The sequence below is a fragment of the Herpailurus yagouaroundi genome, unplaced genomic scaffold (assembly GCF_014898765.1).
Source record: "Herpailurus yagouaroundi ecotype Mexico unplaced genomic scaffold, PumYag 141, whole genome shotgun sequence".
NCBI lineage: Eukaryota > Metazoa > Chordata > Mammalia > Carnivora > Felidae > Herpailurus > Herpailurus yagouaroundi.
The window spans coordinates 39,865,188-39,881,078 of NW_024412396.1; the positions used below are offsets into that span (position 1 = coordinate 39,865,188).

Here is a 15,891-nt window from a genome sequence, read left to right on the forward strand (position 1 = left end):
TTTTTTTTTTTTTTTTTTTTTTTTTTTTTTTTTTTTTTTAGATCCTTATTTATTTTTGAGACAGAGCATGAGCAGGGAAGGGGCAGAGAGAAAGACACACAGAATCCGAAGCAGGTTCCAGGCTCTGACTTGTCAGCACAGAGCCCGACTCGTGGCCCAACTCACAAACCGTGAAATCATGACCTGAGCCGAAGTCAGACACTTAACCAACTGAGCTACCCAGGTGTCCCAGTCTTTTTATTCCCTTTTAAGACTAAAGCTAATATAGTTAGCTTTCAGGATTTAAGAAAGTCATGTACAAAAAATAAGCATTATTTTTCCTTGCAGTATCACTGAGACTTAAAATACCAATAATAAAAATAAAAATAATAACTATTATTTCCAGTTAGGCTTTTGGTTCATAAAAATAAGCAATATACAACCTACAATTTATTTTTTGTATATAGTTCTTTCAAATACAGTTTGAAAACTTTTTATTTCATAGTTTAAAAGATATGGATAAGGAGGCATGTCGTAAAAGAATACGCAACTGCGATATATACAGAAATTAAAATATATAAAAAATGTGATATATTAATTTGTAATGAAATTCTATGCAGCAGTTAATGTTCACAGACTAAACTAATGTGAATCAAAAAGAACAACTTTCAAAAACATAAGATTGAGTGTAAATAGAATGGCAGAAAGTTATGTCTAGAATACCATTTATGTAATTTTTTAAATGCCCAAAACATTAAAAGCCTTCATATATATGCAAGAACATAAAGATTATATATACACTTAGTTCACAAGAGTTCTCTCCCAAAATGAAAAAAAAAAAAAAAAAAAAAAAAAAGGCCCAAGATGGCCAAATAACACTTTCACAGAGGTTTGTAATAGCAGCTGCCTGGGGCACCTGAGTGGCTCCGTCCACTGAGTGTCCAACTCTTGGTATCCGGTGGGGTCATGATCTCACATTTCCCCTAACTGGGCTCTGTGCTGACAGTGCAGAGCCTGCTTAGGCTTGTCTCCCCCTCTCAATCTCTGCCCCTCCCCCCACCTCAAAATAAATAGTTAAAAAAAAAAAATAGCAGCTTCCCTAACACCTCCATATCTCACCACCCCAGACCGTGGGGGTGCTCACCCCACTTCAGTCTAGTATCCAAGATACCTAATGCTCAACAGCAGAAACTCCAAGGCCTGCCCCAGTGCTAGGAATGGCAAAGATTCTTACTGGTTGATGTCTGATCTTGTTAAATTTTTTATATCATCCGTCCCAAGAGCTGGGGATGGGATCAAAAGTTACACAATGGTCGTTAACTGTTACCAGTCAAGTTTGATCTCTTTTAAAAGAAGAAGTGAAGCAAACCGGGGGGAGGGGGGGGGTCAAATATAAATCTGTGTAATGGGTACGTGTGTATATACATGTATATGTAACATTTCTTTATCCATTCATCCACAACTTATTTTTACTGTAAAACATTTCTTCTCCTAGCAAAGCCACTAAGCTTGTGATTCTCATTTAACCCCAATATGGAGAGTAGGAAATAAACTACGCTAGTCTGCATTTTCATCCCAAGCTCAGACTTCATCCCCGAAGAGCTGTATGCTAAAGACAAGGTGGATCTTTCTACTGATCTTAAAAACATCAATGGAAGGGACATCAACCGATCCAAGAGGATATGTAACCTTCAGAAAGATTCTCATTAGGGTCTAGCCCTAATAAAACAAGGCTGTAAACCAAGGAGGTAATATGGTGCATGTGGAGGGACTATGGTAAAAGGTAACAGGACTCAAGACTACTTAGTTCTGCCCCCAAATCACTGTGGCCTCTCTAGTGCTGTTTCCTAATTTGGAAAATGATAGAGTTGGATCAAATTAATTCAGAGGCCCATTAGAGTCTATTTTTATATTGTTTTGGGATTATTGGGCCTCAGTGAAATGTCAGAACCACCAAAAAGGCAAATATAAACAAAATCCACTTTGAGGTTCCATTAGATTTAGTTGCTCCACTGTTCCTTATTCTAGAGTCAAGCCGGGAATCAAAAGAAATGAGAGTTCATTTGACCTCACATCTTAGATCAGTCACTAGCAAAGACATAAAAGGGTGCTCGCACTGGCAGGTGGGCAAACAGAACTGGACTTTCCTTTCTCCTGGCCCTCAACTGTGCAGGAGTTGTTGTACCTCTGTCTTCTAAGAACAGGGCAAAAAAATAAATGCCAGCATACAACTCACCACTGGGCTATTTTTCTGAGATGTGTGAGCTGGATAGATGCTTGGCTTTTGATGGCTTAGCCTCGTGGAGCCCTTTGCTTCGGCCAGTAGCAAGGCTTCCTGGATCTGAGTGGTTGAAAAACTGGAGAGGGCCTGACATGTTGGAGATAAAAGAAGCATGAAACAGATCTAGTAATGGTGATCCAAGGTGCTTCCAAGGAGAGTCTGCATAGAGCAGTCAGGAATTGCTGCTGAGGTATGCCCAGCATCTATAACAATGTCTTTAGGAAGGTTCCACTTCAGATCCACACACCTTAGCCAGACTTGAGAAGGAGATGCCCGCTGAACCTGTTGCTGGGAGACAAGGCAGATCTACCTTCTAAAGATCAAATCATGGTTTAAATTGTAACTGGTGGAAACAGCCTGCTAACGTATATATATGTGCTCATATCATATTTAAATGCTACTTATGAATCATATCTATGGAAATAAGACTTGCAAATAGCCTTCATTTTCAGTTTCTCTATCAGGATCCCTAACTATATCCCTCTGGATTCAGCCAAAAGATAAAAAGTCCAACATGAGTTCATAATGTAGCATCTGATAACTCAGAGTGCTCTTTTTGCCCCAGCAGAATGTAACTTTACACTATAATTTTCATAAATTCAATTTCCCAAGAACTTCAGTACTGCCTTAAATCCATATTCCCTACTCAGTTCAACTTCATATATTATCTTTCTTTTCTAACGTTAAAGTAAAGGCAAGAGTGGAAAGCCATCTTCCAAATTAATGTTCACATTTTATTAGACAATAAGAGATTTCTTTATTAAGAAAAGGAGATTTCTTTTTTAAGATCAGGGGATGTATGAGGGAAGGGGAGGAGAAAGCCACATTTAGAAAAACTGAAGGCCAGAGGGCTGCATGTAAGTGGGGTATGTGTTTCTTTGGCTGGTTGGTATCTCCCAGGAAATTAAACTTTCCTAGATTAAAGGCATTTTCACAGAGAAAAAAAAAATTCAAGATGTGTGACTTGAATAACATGGGACAGAAAGCATGAAGGCCTGATTTTATTCACTAACCCTGAAATCCATTTTGAAATTCCTGTATTATCTCATTCTTTTGATATTTAAGGCAATTACTAAAGTACAAATATCTCTGAGGCACCTGGCTGGCTCAGTGGGTGCAGCATGTGACTTGATCTCAGAGTTGTGAGTTTAAGCCCCATGTTGGGTGTAGAGATTACTTAATAAAATCTTAAAAAATAAATAAAGTGCAAACATCTCTAATGAGACTTTAGTGTTTTCCTCATTCTTATCATTTAATACCTACAATCATTACTACATTCCTTTTCTAAGAACCAAAGAAGAGAATTGAAAAACAACTTAAGTTTTGGTGAATGAAAGGGAGAATAAATAGCTCCTAAATTCTGGAACAAAAATGATAGTGGAGACAAACGTCTCTGTAAGAAATCTAGGGGCACCTGGGTGGCTTAGTCGGTTGAGCATCTGACTTCGGCTCAGGTCATGATCTCACGGCTCATGAGTTCAAGCCCCATGACGGGCTCTGTGCTGACAGCTCAGAGCATGGAGCCTGCTTCAGATTCTATTCCGTGTCTCTCTTTGCTCCTCCCCTGCTCATGCACTGTCTCTCTCTCTCTCAAATATAAATATAAAATTTTTTTAAAGAATTCTATCCTTTACTTTTATTTCCTTACATTTTATGAAAATTATGCTCTATTAAAAACAAAGTTACTTAATGAGTTTCATTCATATTGCTTCTAAAAACCTGGCTATATTATTATGTGGACCAAACTATACCTCCAAAAGCATGAACATATAAATTCTTCAATATCAGTTCAAATACCACCTCAGTCCCCAATTCCTGCAAGGTAAGGGTAATCTCTTTCTCTAACTCTTGTAGTGTATGATCTACACCTTCCTTTCAACTGTTAACTCATTCAATGTTGGATTATGTAAAAATATTATCTCTCCTACTGCATTAAAGGTCCCTAAGAGCAGGATCTATTTCTGGTTTATCTCTATCATCTCAAGGGTAGGCACAAAAAATACACATTGAACAACTAAAGAACCCAACAGAAAAAAAAAAATCCTTAATACAAAGTTAACTCATATGGGTAATAATACTGTTTTCCCAAGCTAACCTTATATAATAAAAATGTATTAGGAGACTACACAAAATAGAGCAATATGACAGAATTCTTCTGTGACGAGAGGTTCCTAGATGACTATTCTGTTTTTCTATTCATTTAAAAGATGTATCAATACTTCAAATGAGAAAAGATACAGTATGCTACACTTCACTATACTTCAGAATGTAAAACCATACATTTTTACCATATCAAACACAAGAGAAAAGTCCGAATTTAAGTTCAATTCCCAGAAGAAACTTGAATTGTCCAAGGTGAGTGGCAGCCTGGCACGATTTGCCAGTAGAATGTTTGCACAACAAAGAAGCTGTTTCTAGGTGAACGCATCACAGAACTCCAAGGAAGGGAAGAGTCCTTCGAAAGGGATGCAGTAAGGTAGCCCATGACTATTTCCCTAATTAATGACGTGAAAGCACAAAGCGATTTTTTTTTTCAATGTATGAAATTTATTGTCAAATTGGTTTCCATACAACACCCAGTGTTCATCCCAAAAGGTGCCCTCCTCAATACCCATCACCCACCCTCCCCTCCTTTCCACCCCCCATCAACCCTCAGTTTGTTCTCAGTTTTTAAGAGTCTCTTATGCTTTGGCTCTCTCCCACTCTAACCTCTTTTTTTTTTTCCTTCCCCTCCTCCATGGGTTTCTGTTGAGTTTCTCAGGATCCACATAAGAGTGAAACCATATGGTATCTGTCTTTCTCTGTATGGCTTATTTCACTTAGCATCACACTCTCCAGTTCCATCCACGTTGCTACAAAAGGCCACATTTCATTCTTTCTCATTGCCATGTAGTACTCCATTGTGTATATAAACCACAATTTCTTTATCCATTCATCCGTTGATGGGCATTTAGGCTCTTTCCATAATTTGGCTATTGTTGAGAGCGCTGCTATAAACATTGGGGTACAAGTGCCCCTATGCATCAGTACTCCTGTATCCCTTGGGTAAATTCCTAGCAGTGCTATTGCTGGGTCATTGAGTAGGTCTATTTTTAATTTTTTGAGGAACTTCCACACTGTTTTCCACAGTGGCTGCACCAATTTGCATTCCCACCAACAGTGCCAGAGGGTTCCCATTTCTCCACATCCTCGCCAGCATCTATAGTCTCCTGATTTGTTCATTTTGGCCACTCTGACTGGCGTGAGGTGATATCTGAGTGTGGTTTTGATTTGTATTTCCCTGATGAGGAGTGACGTTGAGCATCTTTTCGTGTGCCTGTTGGCCATCCGGATGTCTTCTTTAGAGAAGTGTCTATTCATGTTTTCTGCCCATTTCTTCACTGGGTTATTTGTTTTTCGGGTGTGGAGTTTGGTGAGCTCTTTATAGATTTTGGATACTAGCCCTTTGTCCAATATGTCATTTGCAAATATCTTTTGCCATTCTGTTGGTTGCCTTTTAGTTTTGTTGGTTGTTTCCTTTGCTGTGCAGAAGCTTTTTATCTTCATAAGGTCCCAGTAATTCATTTTTGCTTTTAATAAAGCTATTTTCATCAAGCACTAGTAAACCTAAGAACTCTGAAGAAAGTGATTCCCCTGAAAGTAAACCTTCCAGAAAATTTGGGGTCTTTTGTGAAATTCTTGAAATAGGTGAAACTTTTGTCTCCAATACCTCATTCAGGGAAGAAGTACTTTGAGAGGAAAAAATGATTTGATTCAATCTACTATTTCTAAAGCAGATGATTTGTCTGCAAAACTGATATTCTAATTCTAAGCAAATACTTTTTTACACTAGAGAAAGTGTGTCCCTAATATGTTTTTTTCTTTTTTTTAAGAAGCCACCCAGACCATGTCCCTTTCTTCTTAATCGCTCAAAGGAGGAAAAGAACCATCACCAAGGGTAAAAAGCAGCTGTAAAAGCAACACCAAAGCCAGCTTCATACTCAGGAAAGGACACTGCACCTCCTCCCTGTAGTTGTAAGTACTCTACATGTTCAGAGAAACTTCTCTAGTAATGAACTACAGAAATGATCCCTGGGCACCTGGGTGGCTCAGGTCATGATCTCCTATTTCGTGAGTTCAAGTTCCACATTCAGCTCTCCGCTGTCAGAGCGGAGCCTGCTTCAGATCCTCTGTTCCCATCTCTTTCTGCCCCTCCCCCACTTGCGTGCACACGCTCTCAAATAAACATTAAAAAAATTAAAAAAAAAAAAAAAAAGAAATGCTCCCTGAAAGTATAGTCTTCCTGTTATGTATTCTTGATACCAGAATCATTGGGATTATACTTTAAATGTCATCTTCTCATCTTCTTGGTTCTCAGCTCTGCCTGCACATTAGAATCTCAATGAAAACTTTAAAAAAAATACTGATACCCTGATCCCACCCTAAATTCTGACTTAATTGGTCTACACTGGAGCCTATGCATAACTTTTTTTCCTCTAAAGCTACACAAGTAATTTTAGTGTTGCTTTAGGATTGAGAATGACTGTTGTACTATCTTCATTTATAAATATTAAAAATGAGGCAGCACAAAGTGATATTCATTGGAATGAGAGTAATAGTTAATAACTAACCTTAGAAAGTAAGCAATATATGGGGCGCCTGGGTGGCGCAGTCGGTTAAGCGTCCGACTTCAGCCAGGTCACGATCTCGCGGTCCGTGAGTTCGAGCCCCGCGTCAGGCTCGCATCAGGCTCTGGGCTGATGGCTCAGAGCCTGGAGCCTGTTTCTGATTCTGTGTCTCCCTCTCTCTCTGCCCCTCCCCCGTTCATGCTCTGTCTCTCTCTGTCCCAAAAATAAATAAACGTTGAAAAAAAAAAATTAAAAAAAAAAAAAAAAAAAGAAAGTAAGCAATATAATTTTCTCCTAAAACAAGGTTTTAAAAATTATATCCCTAAGCAGCAGGAATAGAAGCATGAACAAGACAGTAAATGTATTACAAAGCTTACATTCTGGTGGAAAAAGTGAACAAGTATATAAATAAGATTATTTTACATAGTGATAAGAGTTGTGAATAAAATAGGCTAATGTGACAGTTATGAGTTAAATGAGTAGGCAAGCAGCTTTTGATAGTATACTCAAAGAAGGCCTGTTTTACATATATTAACATAAATTAAATCATATTATACATTTTATTGAATAACCTGAGTTTATCATTTAACAAAATGTGAAAGCTATCTTACACATCAATATGCATCCATTACATATCTATTGCTCCTTTAACCACTCTATCTGTCCTGATGAAGATTTTTTTTACTACTGAAATCAACACTGTGAGGAACACTTTTATACATTTGTACACTTTTATACTCCAGGATAAATTCCTACAAGTGAAATTACAAGGTTAAAGAAAGTATACATTTAAGTTTCTGATAGATAGTATCAGATTGTCCTCAAAAAGGTTGGAACAAATGGAGCTTCTGCAAAAGGTTGCATTTTTTTTCAAGCAACTGCCATTAAGATCATTTGAATAAAAATATTTTGTCTTTCTATTCTCTGTGAAATTATTGATTCTCAATCTTTACCTGATCTGACCAATTTGCAATATATTTGAGTTACCTCTTTTCCCATAAAACTCTTTACCTGTCTTCTAAAGTGGTATGCCTCTGTGGTTTTCCTCATAACACACTGGACTCTGCTTTCTTAAAAAAATTGTGTTAATGTTTATTATTTATTTTTGAGAGAGACTCAGCATGAGCAGGCGAGGGTCAGAGAGAGAGGGAGACACAGAATCTGAAGCAGGCTCCAGGCTCTGAGCTGTCCCTACAGAGCCCAACACAGGGCTCGAAACAATGAATCATGAGATAATGGCCTGAGCTGATGCTTAACAGACTGAGCCATCCAGGTGCCCCTGAACCTTGCTTTTCTATCTGCTCTCCAGGTTCTTCCTCATCTTCTTGAATTCTAAACACTGAAATGTCCTGGGGATCAGTTCTTGGTCCTTTCTCTATCTACACCCATTCCCTTCATGGGCTCTTATCTAATCTCATGGACTTAAATATCTATTTCATTTGGATGTCTAAGAAGTCTCTGAAAACATCTAAAACTGAATTAAAATTCAAAACCTGCTCCTGCCACAGAGCTATCTTACTTCAATTCAATATATGACAACTCCATCTTTCCAGTTGGTCGAACCAAATCCACTCTCTTACACCCCAATTTCTTCTTTTCAAACAGGTTTCTGCCCAAGTCAGATTCCCCAGAGAAGCCTTTCTTACCACATTTCTAAAACAGTACTTTCCTGCCTCTTAACCACCATTGCCCATCCTCTCAGCTTGTCTATTATTATTTTTTTATTTTTTTTTAAAATTTAATGTTTATTTATTTTGAGAGTGAGGAAGTGCGAGCAGGGGAGGGGCAGAGAGAGAGAGGGAGACACAGAATCCAAAGCAGGCTCTAGGCTCTGAGCTGTCAGCACAGGGCCCGACGCAGGGCTCGAACTCACATGCCATGAGATCATGACTGAGTCGAAGTCAGATGCTCAAACGACTGAGCCACCCAGGCGCCTCTCAGCTTGTCTATTTTTAAAAAATGATATGTCAATATCTAAAATTAGAGCATATATTTCTTTAATTGGTCATTGTTTTGTTACCAGAATATTAGCTGGGGACAGGAAATTCATTGTTTCACTATGGTATCTCTAGCACCCTGAGCAGTAATTTTTTAAGTTTGTATTTATTTTTGAGAAGGAGTGAGAGAGAATCCCAAGCAGGCTCTACGCTGACATCACGGAGCCCAACGTGAGGCTCAATCCCACAAACTATGAGATCAAGACCTGAGCCGAAATCAAGAGTTGGATGCCACCCAGGCACCCCAGTATTTTTTGTTGTTAGCACAGTAGCCACTCAATAACCATTTGTTCAATGAATGAATGAATGATATAGGTCACATAAAGATATTTTTATTGAAAACCAGGTTGTTGAGGTGGAAAAGACAATATATTTAGAAACGAAGCATCAAGGTTTGGGGCCTGTCCCAGGCACAGCTATACAGCTTTGGGCAAGTTATCCTTCAAAGTCTATTTCTCCAGCTGTAAATTGGGGTTTTGCCATCTTCCTCAGCAAACAAGACAGCTGAAATAGTCAATATGTACTTGGTATTATAAGCCACAAAAGTTTCACTACCTGCAATTTACCAGGAACATTTGCTTCAATTCTCCTCTTAATTTTACTTGTTTAGGTCAAACACAATATAAGGGTATGTGTTCAGAGGTCCTCATATTAAGATATTACATTACATCACTATATTATATATTATTTAAAAAAAATTTTTTTAATGTTTATTTATTTTTGACAGAGAGAGAGAGAGAGAGAGAGAGAGAGAGAGAGAGACCGAGCACGAGTGGGGGAGGGGCAGAGAGAGGAGACACAGAATCCGAAGCAGGCTCCAGGCTCCAAGCTGTCAGCACAGAGCCGGTGTGGGGCCCGAACTCACGAACGGTGAGATCATGACCTGAGCCGAAGTCGGAAGCTCAAATGACTCAGCCACCCAGGCGCCCCTATTATTATTTTTTTAAGTAGGCTCCATGGTCAGCATGGAGCCCAACACGGAGCCTGAACTCACAACCCTGAGATCATGACCTGAGCTGAGGTCAAAAGTTGGACACCCAACTGACTGAACCACCCAGGCACCCCCATATTATGTATTATTAAGTTGTACTTCTATTTTGTCTACTTGTGCAAACTTCAAGAATGGTAAAGTAAATGCAATTACTAGAAAAAAGTTCACCAAAAAAAATTTAATTCTACTGGTGGTGGTTGTACAAGTCTGTAAATCAACCAAAAATCATGCAGTTGTACACTTAAATCAGGTGAATTTTATGGCATATAAATTATATCTCAATAAAACTGTTAATAAAACAGGGGCGCCTGGGTGGCGCAGTCGGTTAAGCGTCCGACTTCAACCAGGTCACGATCTCGCGGTCTGTGAGTTCGAGCCCCGCGTCGGGCTCTGGGCTGATGGCTCAGAGCCTGGAGCCTGTTTCCGATTCTGTGTCTCCCTCTCTCTCTGCCCCTCCCCCGTTCATGCTCTGTCTCTCTCTGTCCCAAAAATAAATAAAACGTTGAAAAAAAAATTAAAAAAAATAAAATAAAAACTGTTAATAAAACAAAAAAGAGATTCTCTGACTCTCTATATAAGGCTGCTGTAAAATATCCTCGGAATTTAGGAATAAGGCCAAAGTCACCTACCAAAAGCCCAAAATTAAAAAAAAAAAAAAAAAGAAAGAAAAAAGGTCAGAAGATGAGCTCTGCCATTAGTTGAAGCATGCCACTGTAAAAGAGGTTTTATAAGAAACCCAGATATTTGGTCAATCCAAAATGACCTGAACAAAATCACTATCTCAAAGAGGTATCTGCACCCTCCTGTTCATCGAAGCATTATTTACAATAGTCAATATATGGAAACAACTTATTCCCATGGAAGAATGGATAAAGAGAATGTTATACACAATCCAACCCACCTACCCACAAGACTATTAAAAAAGGAAATCCTGCCTTTTAGGATAACGTGGACCTTGAGGGCATAGGCTAAATGAAGTAAGGGACAGAAAAATACTGATATCATTTATATGTGGATCTTAAAAAGCCTACTTCATAGGAATAGAATGGTGATTGCCAGGGGGTAGGGGAAATGGGGCGATCTAAGGGTATAAATTTACAGCGATTAAGAAGAGTAAGTTCTGGGGATCCAATGTTCAGCATGGTGACTACAACCAACAACCATCAATACTGTATTATACACTTGAAAGTTAAGGGAGTAAACCTTAAATGTTATTGTCACACACAAACTACTGTCATTATGTGAGTATGGAGATGTTAACTAACCCTCTTGTGGTAATTATTTCATAACATACACGGGGATCAAATCATTATTCTACATTTCAAGCTTACATGGATTGTATGTTAATTATCTCTCGGTAAAACTGGGGGTAAAAAATAAAGGAAGTGATCTGAACAACTTAACTTTACAGCTACACCGGGATGACCACACAGTAAGAACGCAGCTAGTTTCTAGAGCTGAGCGGACAAACGCCCCATCCCGCTTCCGGAGTGGAGCCTGCGGGGAGGGAGTGTCCCCTCCTTGGGTCACTTGGCGCCTAGTTCAAGCAGCGTCCGTCCCCTCCAACCCTAGATCTTCGCGGGGGAGCTGACAAAACTTAGGCTTGCTGAGCCGACGACCCTCCTTGCTTGCACTGACCGACCCCGAGGTTACCCCGGCCGCTTGGGGACTGGCGGCGCTTCAGCTCAGAGGGGTCTCACCCAGAGCGCTTCGACCTTGGATGAGCAGGAGTCACCCGAGATTTCAAAACGGTTACGGGCGCTATTCGGACCCTCGGACTCAGAATAGGGGTGGAAGCCCCACACCAGTCTGACAGCGCCGGTGGGCGAGAAGAAGCCGCCCCAGGCCAGCCCTGCGCCCCACCAGGTACCCCGCGCGGAGACCGGCGGAACTCTCCCGGGGAAGCCACGCGCCTTCAGCCCCCAGTGTACACCTTCCCCAGGGAGCAATTCTGCCCCAGAGACCCGCCTCACTCCCGCGCGCGCGAAACCGTTCTCCCGCGAGATCGCCCCTCCGACTCCGCCCACTGCTCCGCCCACGGAGAGCTGGCCTGGAGGCCAGACCCCTCTTCGGACAGTTCCCCGCCCCACCCGAAGGCGCAATCTGAAACTACGCCTTCCACCAGCCAATCATTCCCTCTAGTCGCTCATCACCGAGTTCATCCATCTTTCCGGGGCTTTCGGAAGTCCAAATCCCGGCTCTTCACTACAGAAGTGCCTAGGTCCTTCCGGACTGCGCATGCGCATCGACGCGGCCGAAGGGGGGGAGGGGCGGGTGGCGCAGGCGCAGTAGCATGATCTCCGGGGGTGGTCGCTAAGCACGTGGGTTGTGCTGGCCAGCGCGCCAGTGGAGCCACTGGATCCTCAGTTTCGGTGGTGTACATCGTGGGCAGCGGAATAATAAAGGCCATGGCACCGGCGGAAATCCTGAACGGGAAGGTGGTCTCCGCGTAAGCACCTGTCATTGTTGTTAGGGCATGTTGGGCTGCAGGCGAGGGTTCTGAGCAGAGTATGCAGGTCCCCATATTCCCATTTTTTTGCTGGAGGGACACTTGTAGCGCAAGAGTAAGGCTGGCCGGGGGCGTGGGGGAGGACGTAGTGTTGAACCCATCACACTTGAAGATCGATCCCCTGCAGTCGAAAAAATGGGGACTTGGGCACCGTCCGCGTTTCTAGAAGGGCTCCCTGATGGCTGGGCCGGCTGGCTATTGGATTTTGGACCAGTTTTCTTAACCCGCCCGACTGTGCTCCGCAAAATGCAGCTGCTGACGGCTCTCTGCCAGAAGAGAGTGGTTGGGACTGTCTGCAGCACCATATCAGAACTCAGAAATGCAGTTTCCTCACTTACGCTGTAATTCGGAGCTGAGGAGACAAATTAGTAAGATTAATGAGTGACAAAACGACAAGGGTACAAGACTGATTAGTGACGGAGGGACCTCTTCCAACCATCGCTTTCCCACTACACCTGAGTCATCATTTGCTAAGTGGAACCCAATAAGCTTTTGCTTTCCCTTCAATTTCATGCTCCTCTAATACCCTTGTCTGCATCCAGGCCCTAGAGTTACTTTCAAGTTTGGCTCCTGAGTCCTGACACTATTCTGTGTAGCATTTGGCCTCTGCTTGTTCTACCTATATAGGAAATGTAAATGCTTAACTGGTGGATATGATTGCCAGACTTACTCCCAAGAAGTACACCCTGCTGCTTTTTGTCTGGGAGGTGACTAGTGGGAAAATATGAGAGTAGAAGAGGAAAGGATACATTTTGTGCGACTCTCCGGGAGGTTGATCTTGGGGCCTTTGACTTCGCAGTTATTTAATAACTACCATAGTTGGCAACAGTAATTGTCTTGTAAACCTGCCAACTCTGCGAGTAAAAAGTTTTTGAGTGTATTAGGGAGTCACTGGTAGTGAAAATCATCCTGGGGCAAAATGATTTTTCCTGGAAGGTAGAGATGGTGGACAAAGAAGGTGAGATGTACAGTAAATGGTAATGAATCTTCCACATTGGGAAAGAGAAACTCCAGACTTTTAGACTGGAAGTCACAATACATCTGAGTGCTTTTGAACATGTGGTATGCTGAATTACATTGTTTCTGCTTGACTTTGCTTTTGGTTTGCCTTCAGTCAAACCTACTCCCTTTACCAGTGGCTTTTTCTGATAAAGTCTTTTTAAAAAGACTGGTTGAAGAGATAATTTAGGCTTGCTTCTTGGCAGGCCACTGAAAATAGGTGCTTAACGGGTACGTTTTTGTTGAGTGGAGAGCAAGTTAAATATGTTTGTTAACTCCACAAAGGCAAATACATGCATTGTCTTGTTTATGTTTATGTCTATGTCCAAAACACCTAGAAACCTTTCCTTAGTAGTTAGTTATGTGGCTTTAAGCAAATTAGTTAACCTATCTATACCAGCACTTCCTCTGATGTAAAATAAAGATAATATGTAGACCATTGAGTTGTTAGGAGAAATTAAATGAGTTCTTAGCTGAAGAACATTTAGAGTTATTCCTGACACGTAATAAGTGTTCAACACATGTTAGCTGTGTTAATGATTAGAAATTAGTTGATGTATACATGGATGATTGATTCATGATCTTTTTGACAGTGATAGGTGCTTGAGATCTATTTCAGTGGTTCCCAATATTAACTCACATTGAAGTCACTGAGGAAGATTTTGTTTACTATTTCTTTTTATTTAAACATGAATACATACAGGGGTGCCCGGATGGCTCAGTCACTGAGGCTTCCAACTCTTGATTTTGGCTCAGATCATGATCTCGTGGTTTGTGAGTTTAAGCCCCTGTTGGGGTCTGTGCTGAGACCACAGAGCCTGCTTGGGATTCTCTCTCTGCCCCCCCCTCCCCCTCAAAAAAAAAAAAAAAACTTTAAACATTAATACATACAGTGAGTGTGCCTATCACAAGTATACAACTCAATGAATTTTTTGCAACTGAACTTAACTGAATAGCACCCAGATCAAGAAATGGCATTGACACCCAAGAAGCCCTCCCTTCCTAAACCTCCGGTCACCATCCCCAACAAAAGTCATCATTTTTAAGAAATATTTGTTTTTGAGAGGAGAGGAGGGGCAGGGAGAGAGGGATACACAGAATCTGAAGCAGGCTCCAGGCTCCGAGCTGTCAGCACAGAGCCCAATGTGGGGCTCGAACTCATGAACCTTCAGATCTCGAGCCAAAGTTGGACACTCAACCAACTGAGCCACCCAGGTGCCTCAAAGGTAGTCATTCACCTGACTTCTAACAGTGTAGATTAATGTTGCCCGCTTTTGAACTTTATATAAATGGCATTGTATGGCATAAAGACTTCTGGGTCTGGCTTCTTTCAATGAACATTGTGTTTCTGAGATTATTTCATGTTGCATGTAGTTGTAGTTCATTTACTCTCATTGCTGTATTCTACTATATGAATATGCTACTATTTACTCATCCAGTAAATAGGACACTTAGGTTTCTAGTTTTGGTGATTAGGAGTTTTACTGTTATGAGCATTCTTTTGCATGTCTTTTGATGGAACATATGCATATTTCTGTTGGTTACATATTTAAGAGGATTGTAGAGTAGTAGGACAAATATGTGTAATTGTATTTAGTAGAAATTGCCAGTCTTTTCCAAGATAGTTTTGCCAATGAGTCTCATAGGGTACTTTTGAAACATATCAATGCCTGGTGCCCACACCAGACTGATTTCATTTGAATTGGCTAGCAATAAGCCACTGGATTCAAATATTCTCGAAATCTTTTAAAAGCTCATTTCTATGATTCTAATGCATCTTGAAACTGAGAACCACTTATTTAAAACCTTACATATAGATCCAGTTCTCATCATTGAAGTATGGCAGCGATTTGGCTATAAGGATTGAAAGCATTCTCTGGAAAAGACTGTTCCAGGTACTGGAGGGGTCCCCTCTACCCAGCCTGCTCAGAGCTGACATAGCTAACTTTTTACATTGCCCTGTGGTAGAGCAGTCAGTTCCTAACACAGTTCTTACAGGAGCATTAAGACCAAGGTCTCCTTGTCCTTACAGAAGATCTGTCTTTCATGTGCTAATAAAATGGTTCAGGGACTGCCATACCTTGCCACCTTGACCTTCATGGAGCTTGTAGTACTCACAGTTCCTCAGAGAGAGGGAGCCTTGGCAGGGGGAACAGCCTTCCTGGCTCATGGGGATCTTGCAATTCCCCAGCAATTTGTACTCAGGCTACAACAGGTTTCTGACTTGGCTGCTGGCTCAGTGGGAATCTGAAGAACAAGGTTCAGCTTGAGTAGGCTGGATTGCAGGCGGAGGCTCTGGGCAGGGTATCCCCACCTGTTGTCTTTTACTGGGTCAGGGACACTCTTGAGAGGAAAGGTAAGTGAACTTCTTACATTGCAGCCAGGGATCCTGGAGTCCAAGGAAAGGGTCCCTCATTCCCCAAGTTTCAGATCAGCTTTCTTGGTTGCCAGCAACTGTTGGGTCTCTCTGGGGATAAATTTGCAAGCCTTCAAGGGCTCTGGGCAGTTTCTTCCCTGATACAGTGTTT

The 15,891-nt window shown here is 41.2% G+C and overlaps 2 protein-coding genes and 1 non-coding gene across 6 annotated transcripts in view; 1 reads left to right on the plus strand and 2 right to left on the minus strand.

Annotated features, from left to right (window-relative positions):
• The window catches only part of LOC121031895 (coiled-coil domain-containing protein 170-like), a 51,901-nt gene extending 39,781 nt beyond the window's left edge, over nucleotides 1–12,120 (minus strand). For 3 of the 4 annotated variants that reach the window (XM_040477377.1, XM_040477376.1, XM_040477375.1), the window contains exon 1: nucleotides 12,009–12,120. In XM_040477377.1, the coding sequence (XP_040333311.1) occupies nucleotides 12,009–12,101 (93 nt within the window). In that variant the 5' untranslated portion in view covers nucleotides 12,102–12,120. Of the gene's footprint in view, nucleotides 1–4,548; nucleotides 4,745–12,008 lie in introns of those variants that run through there. The other variant, XM_040477378.1, reaches the window with a different exon arrangement.
• LOC121032545 (small nucleolar RNA U3) lies at nucleotides 6,135–6,341 on the minus strand. Its single transcript, XR_005791359.1, has one exon. It is a non-coding gene; the product is annotated as a small nucleolar RNA U3 (small nucleolar RNA).
• Nucleotides 12,121–12,135: 15 nt separating the features above from the next.
• MTHFD1 (methylenetetrahydrofolate dehydrogenase, cyclohydrolase and formyltetrahydrofolate synthetase 1) overlaps nucleotides 12,136–15,891 on the plus strand; it is a 63,712-nt gene continuing 59,956 nt past the window's right edge. Inside the window, exon 1 of the mRNA XM_040477366.1 lies at nucleotides 12,136–12,304. Within this exon, the coding sequence (XP_040333300.1) occupies nucleotides 12,264–12,304 (41 nt within the window). The 5' untranslated portion in view covers nucleotides 12,136–12,263. The remainder of the gene's footprint in view (nucleotides 12,305–15,891) is intronic.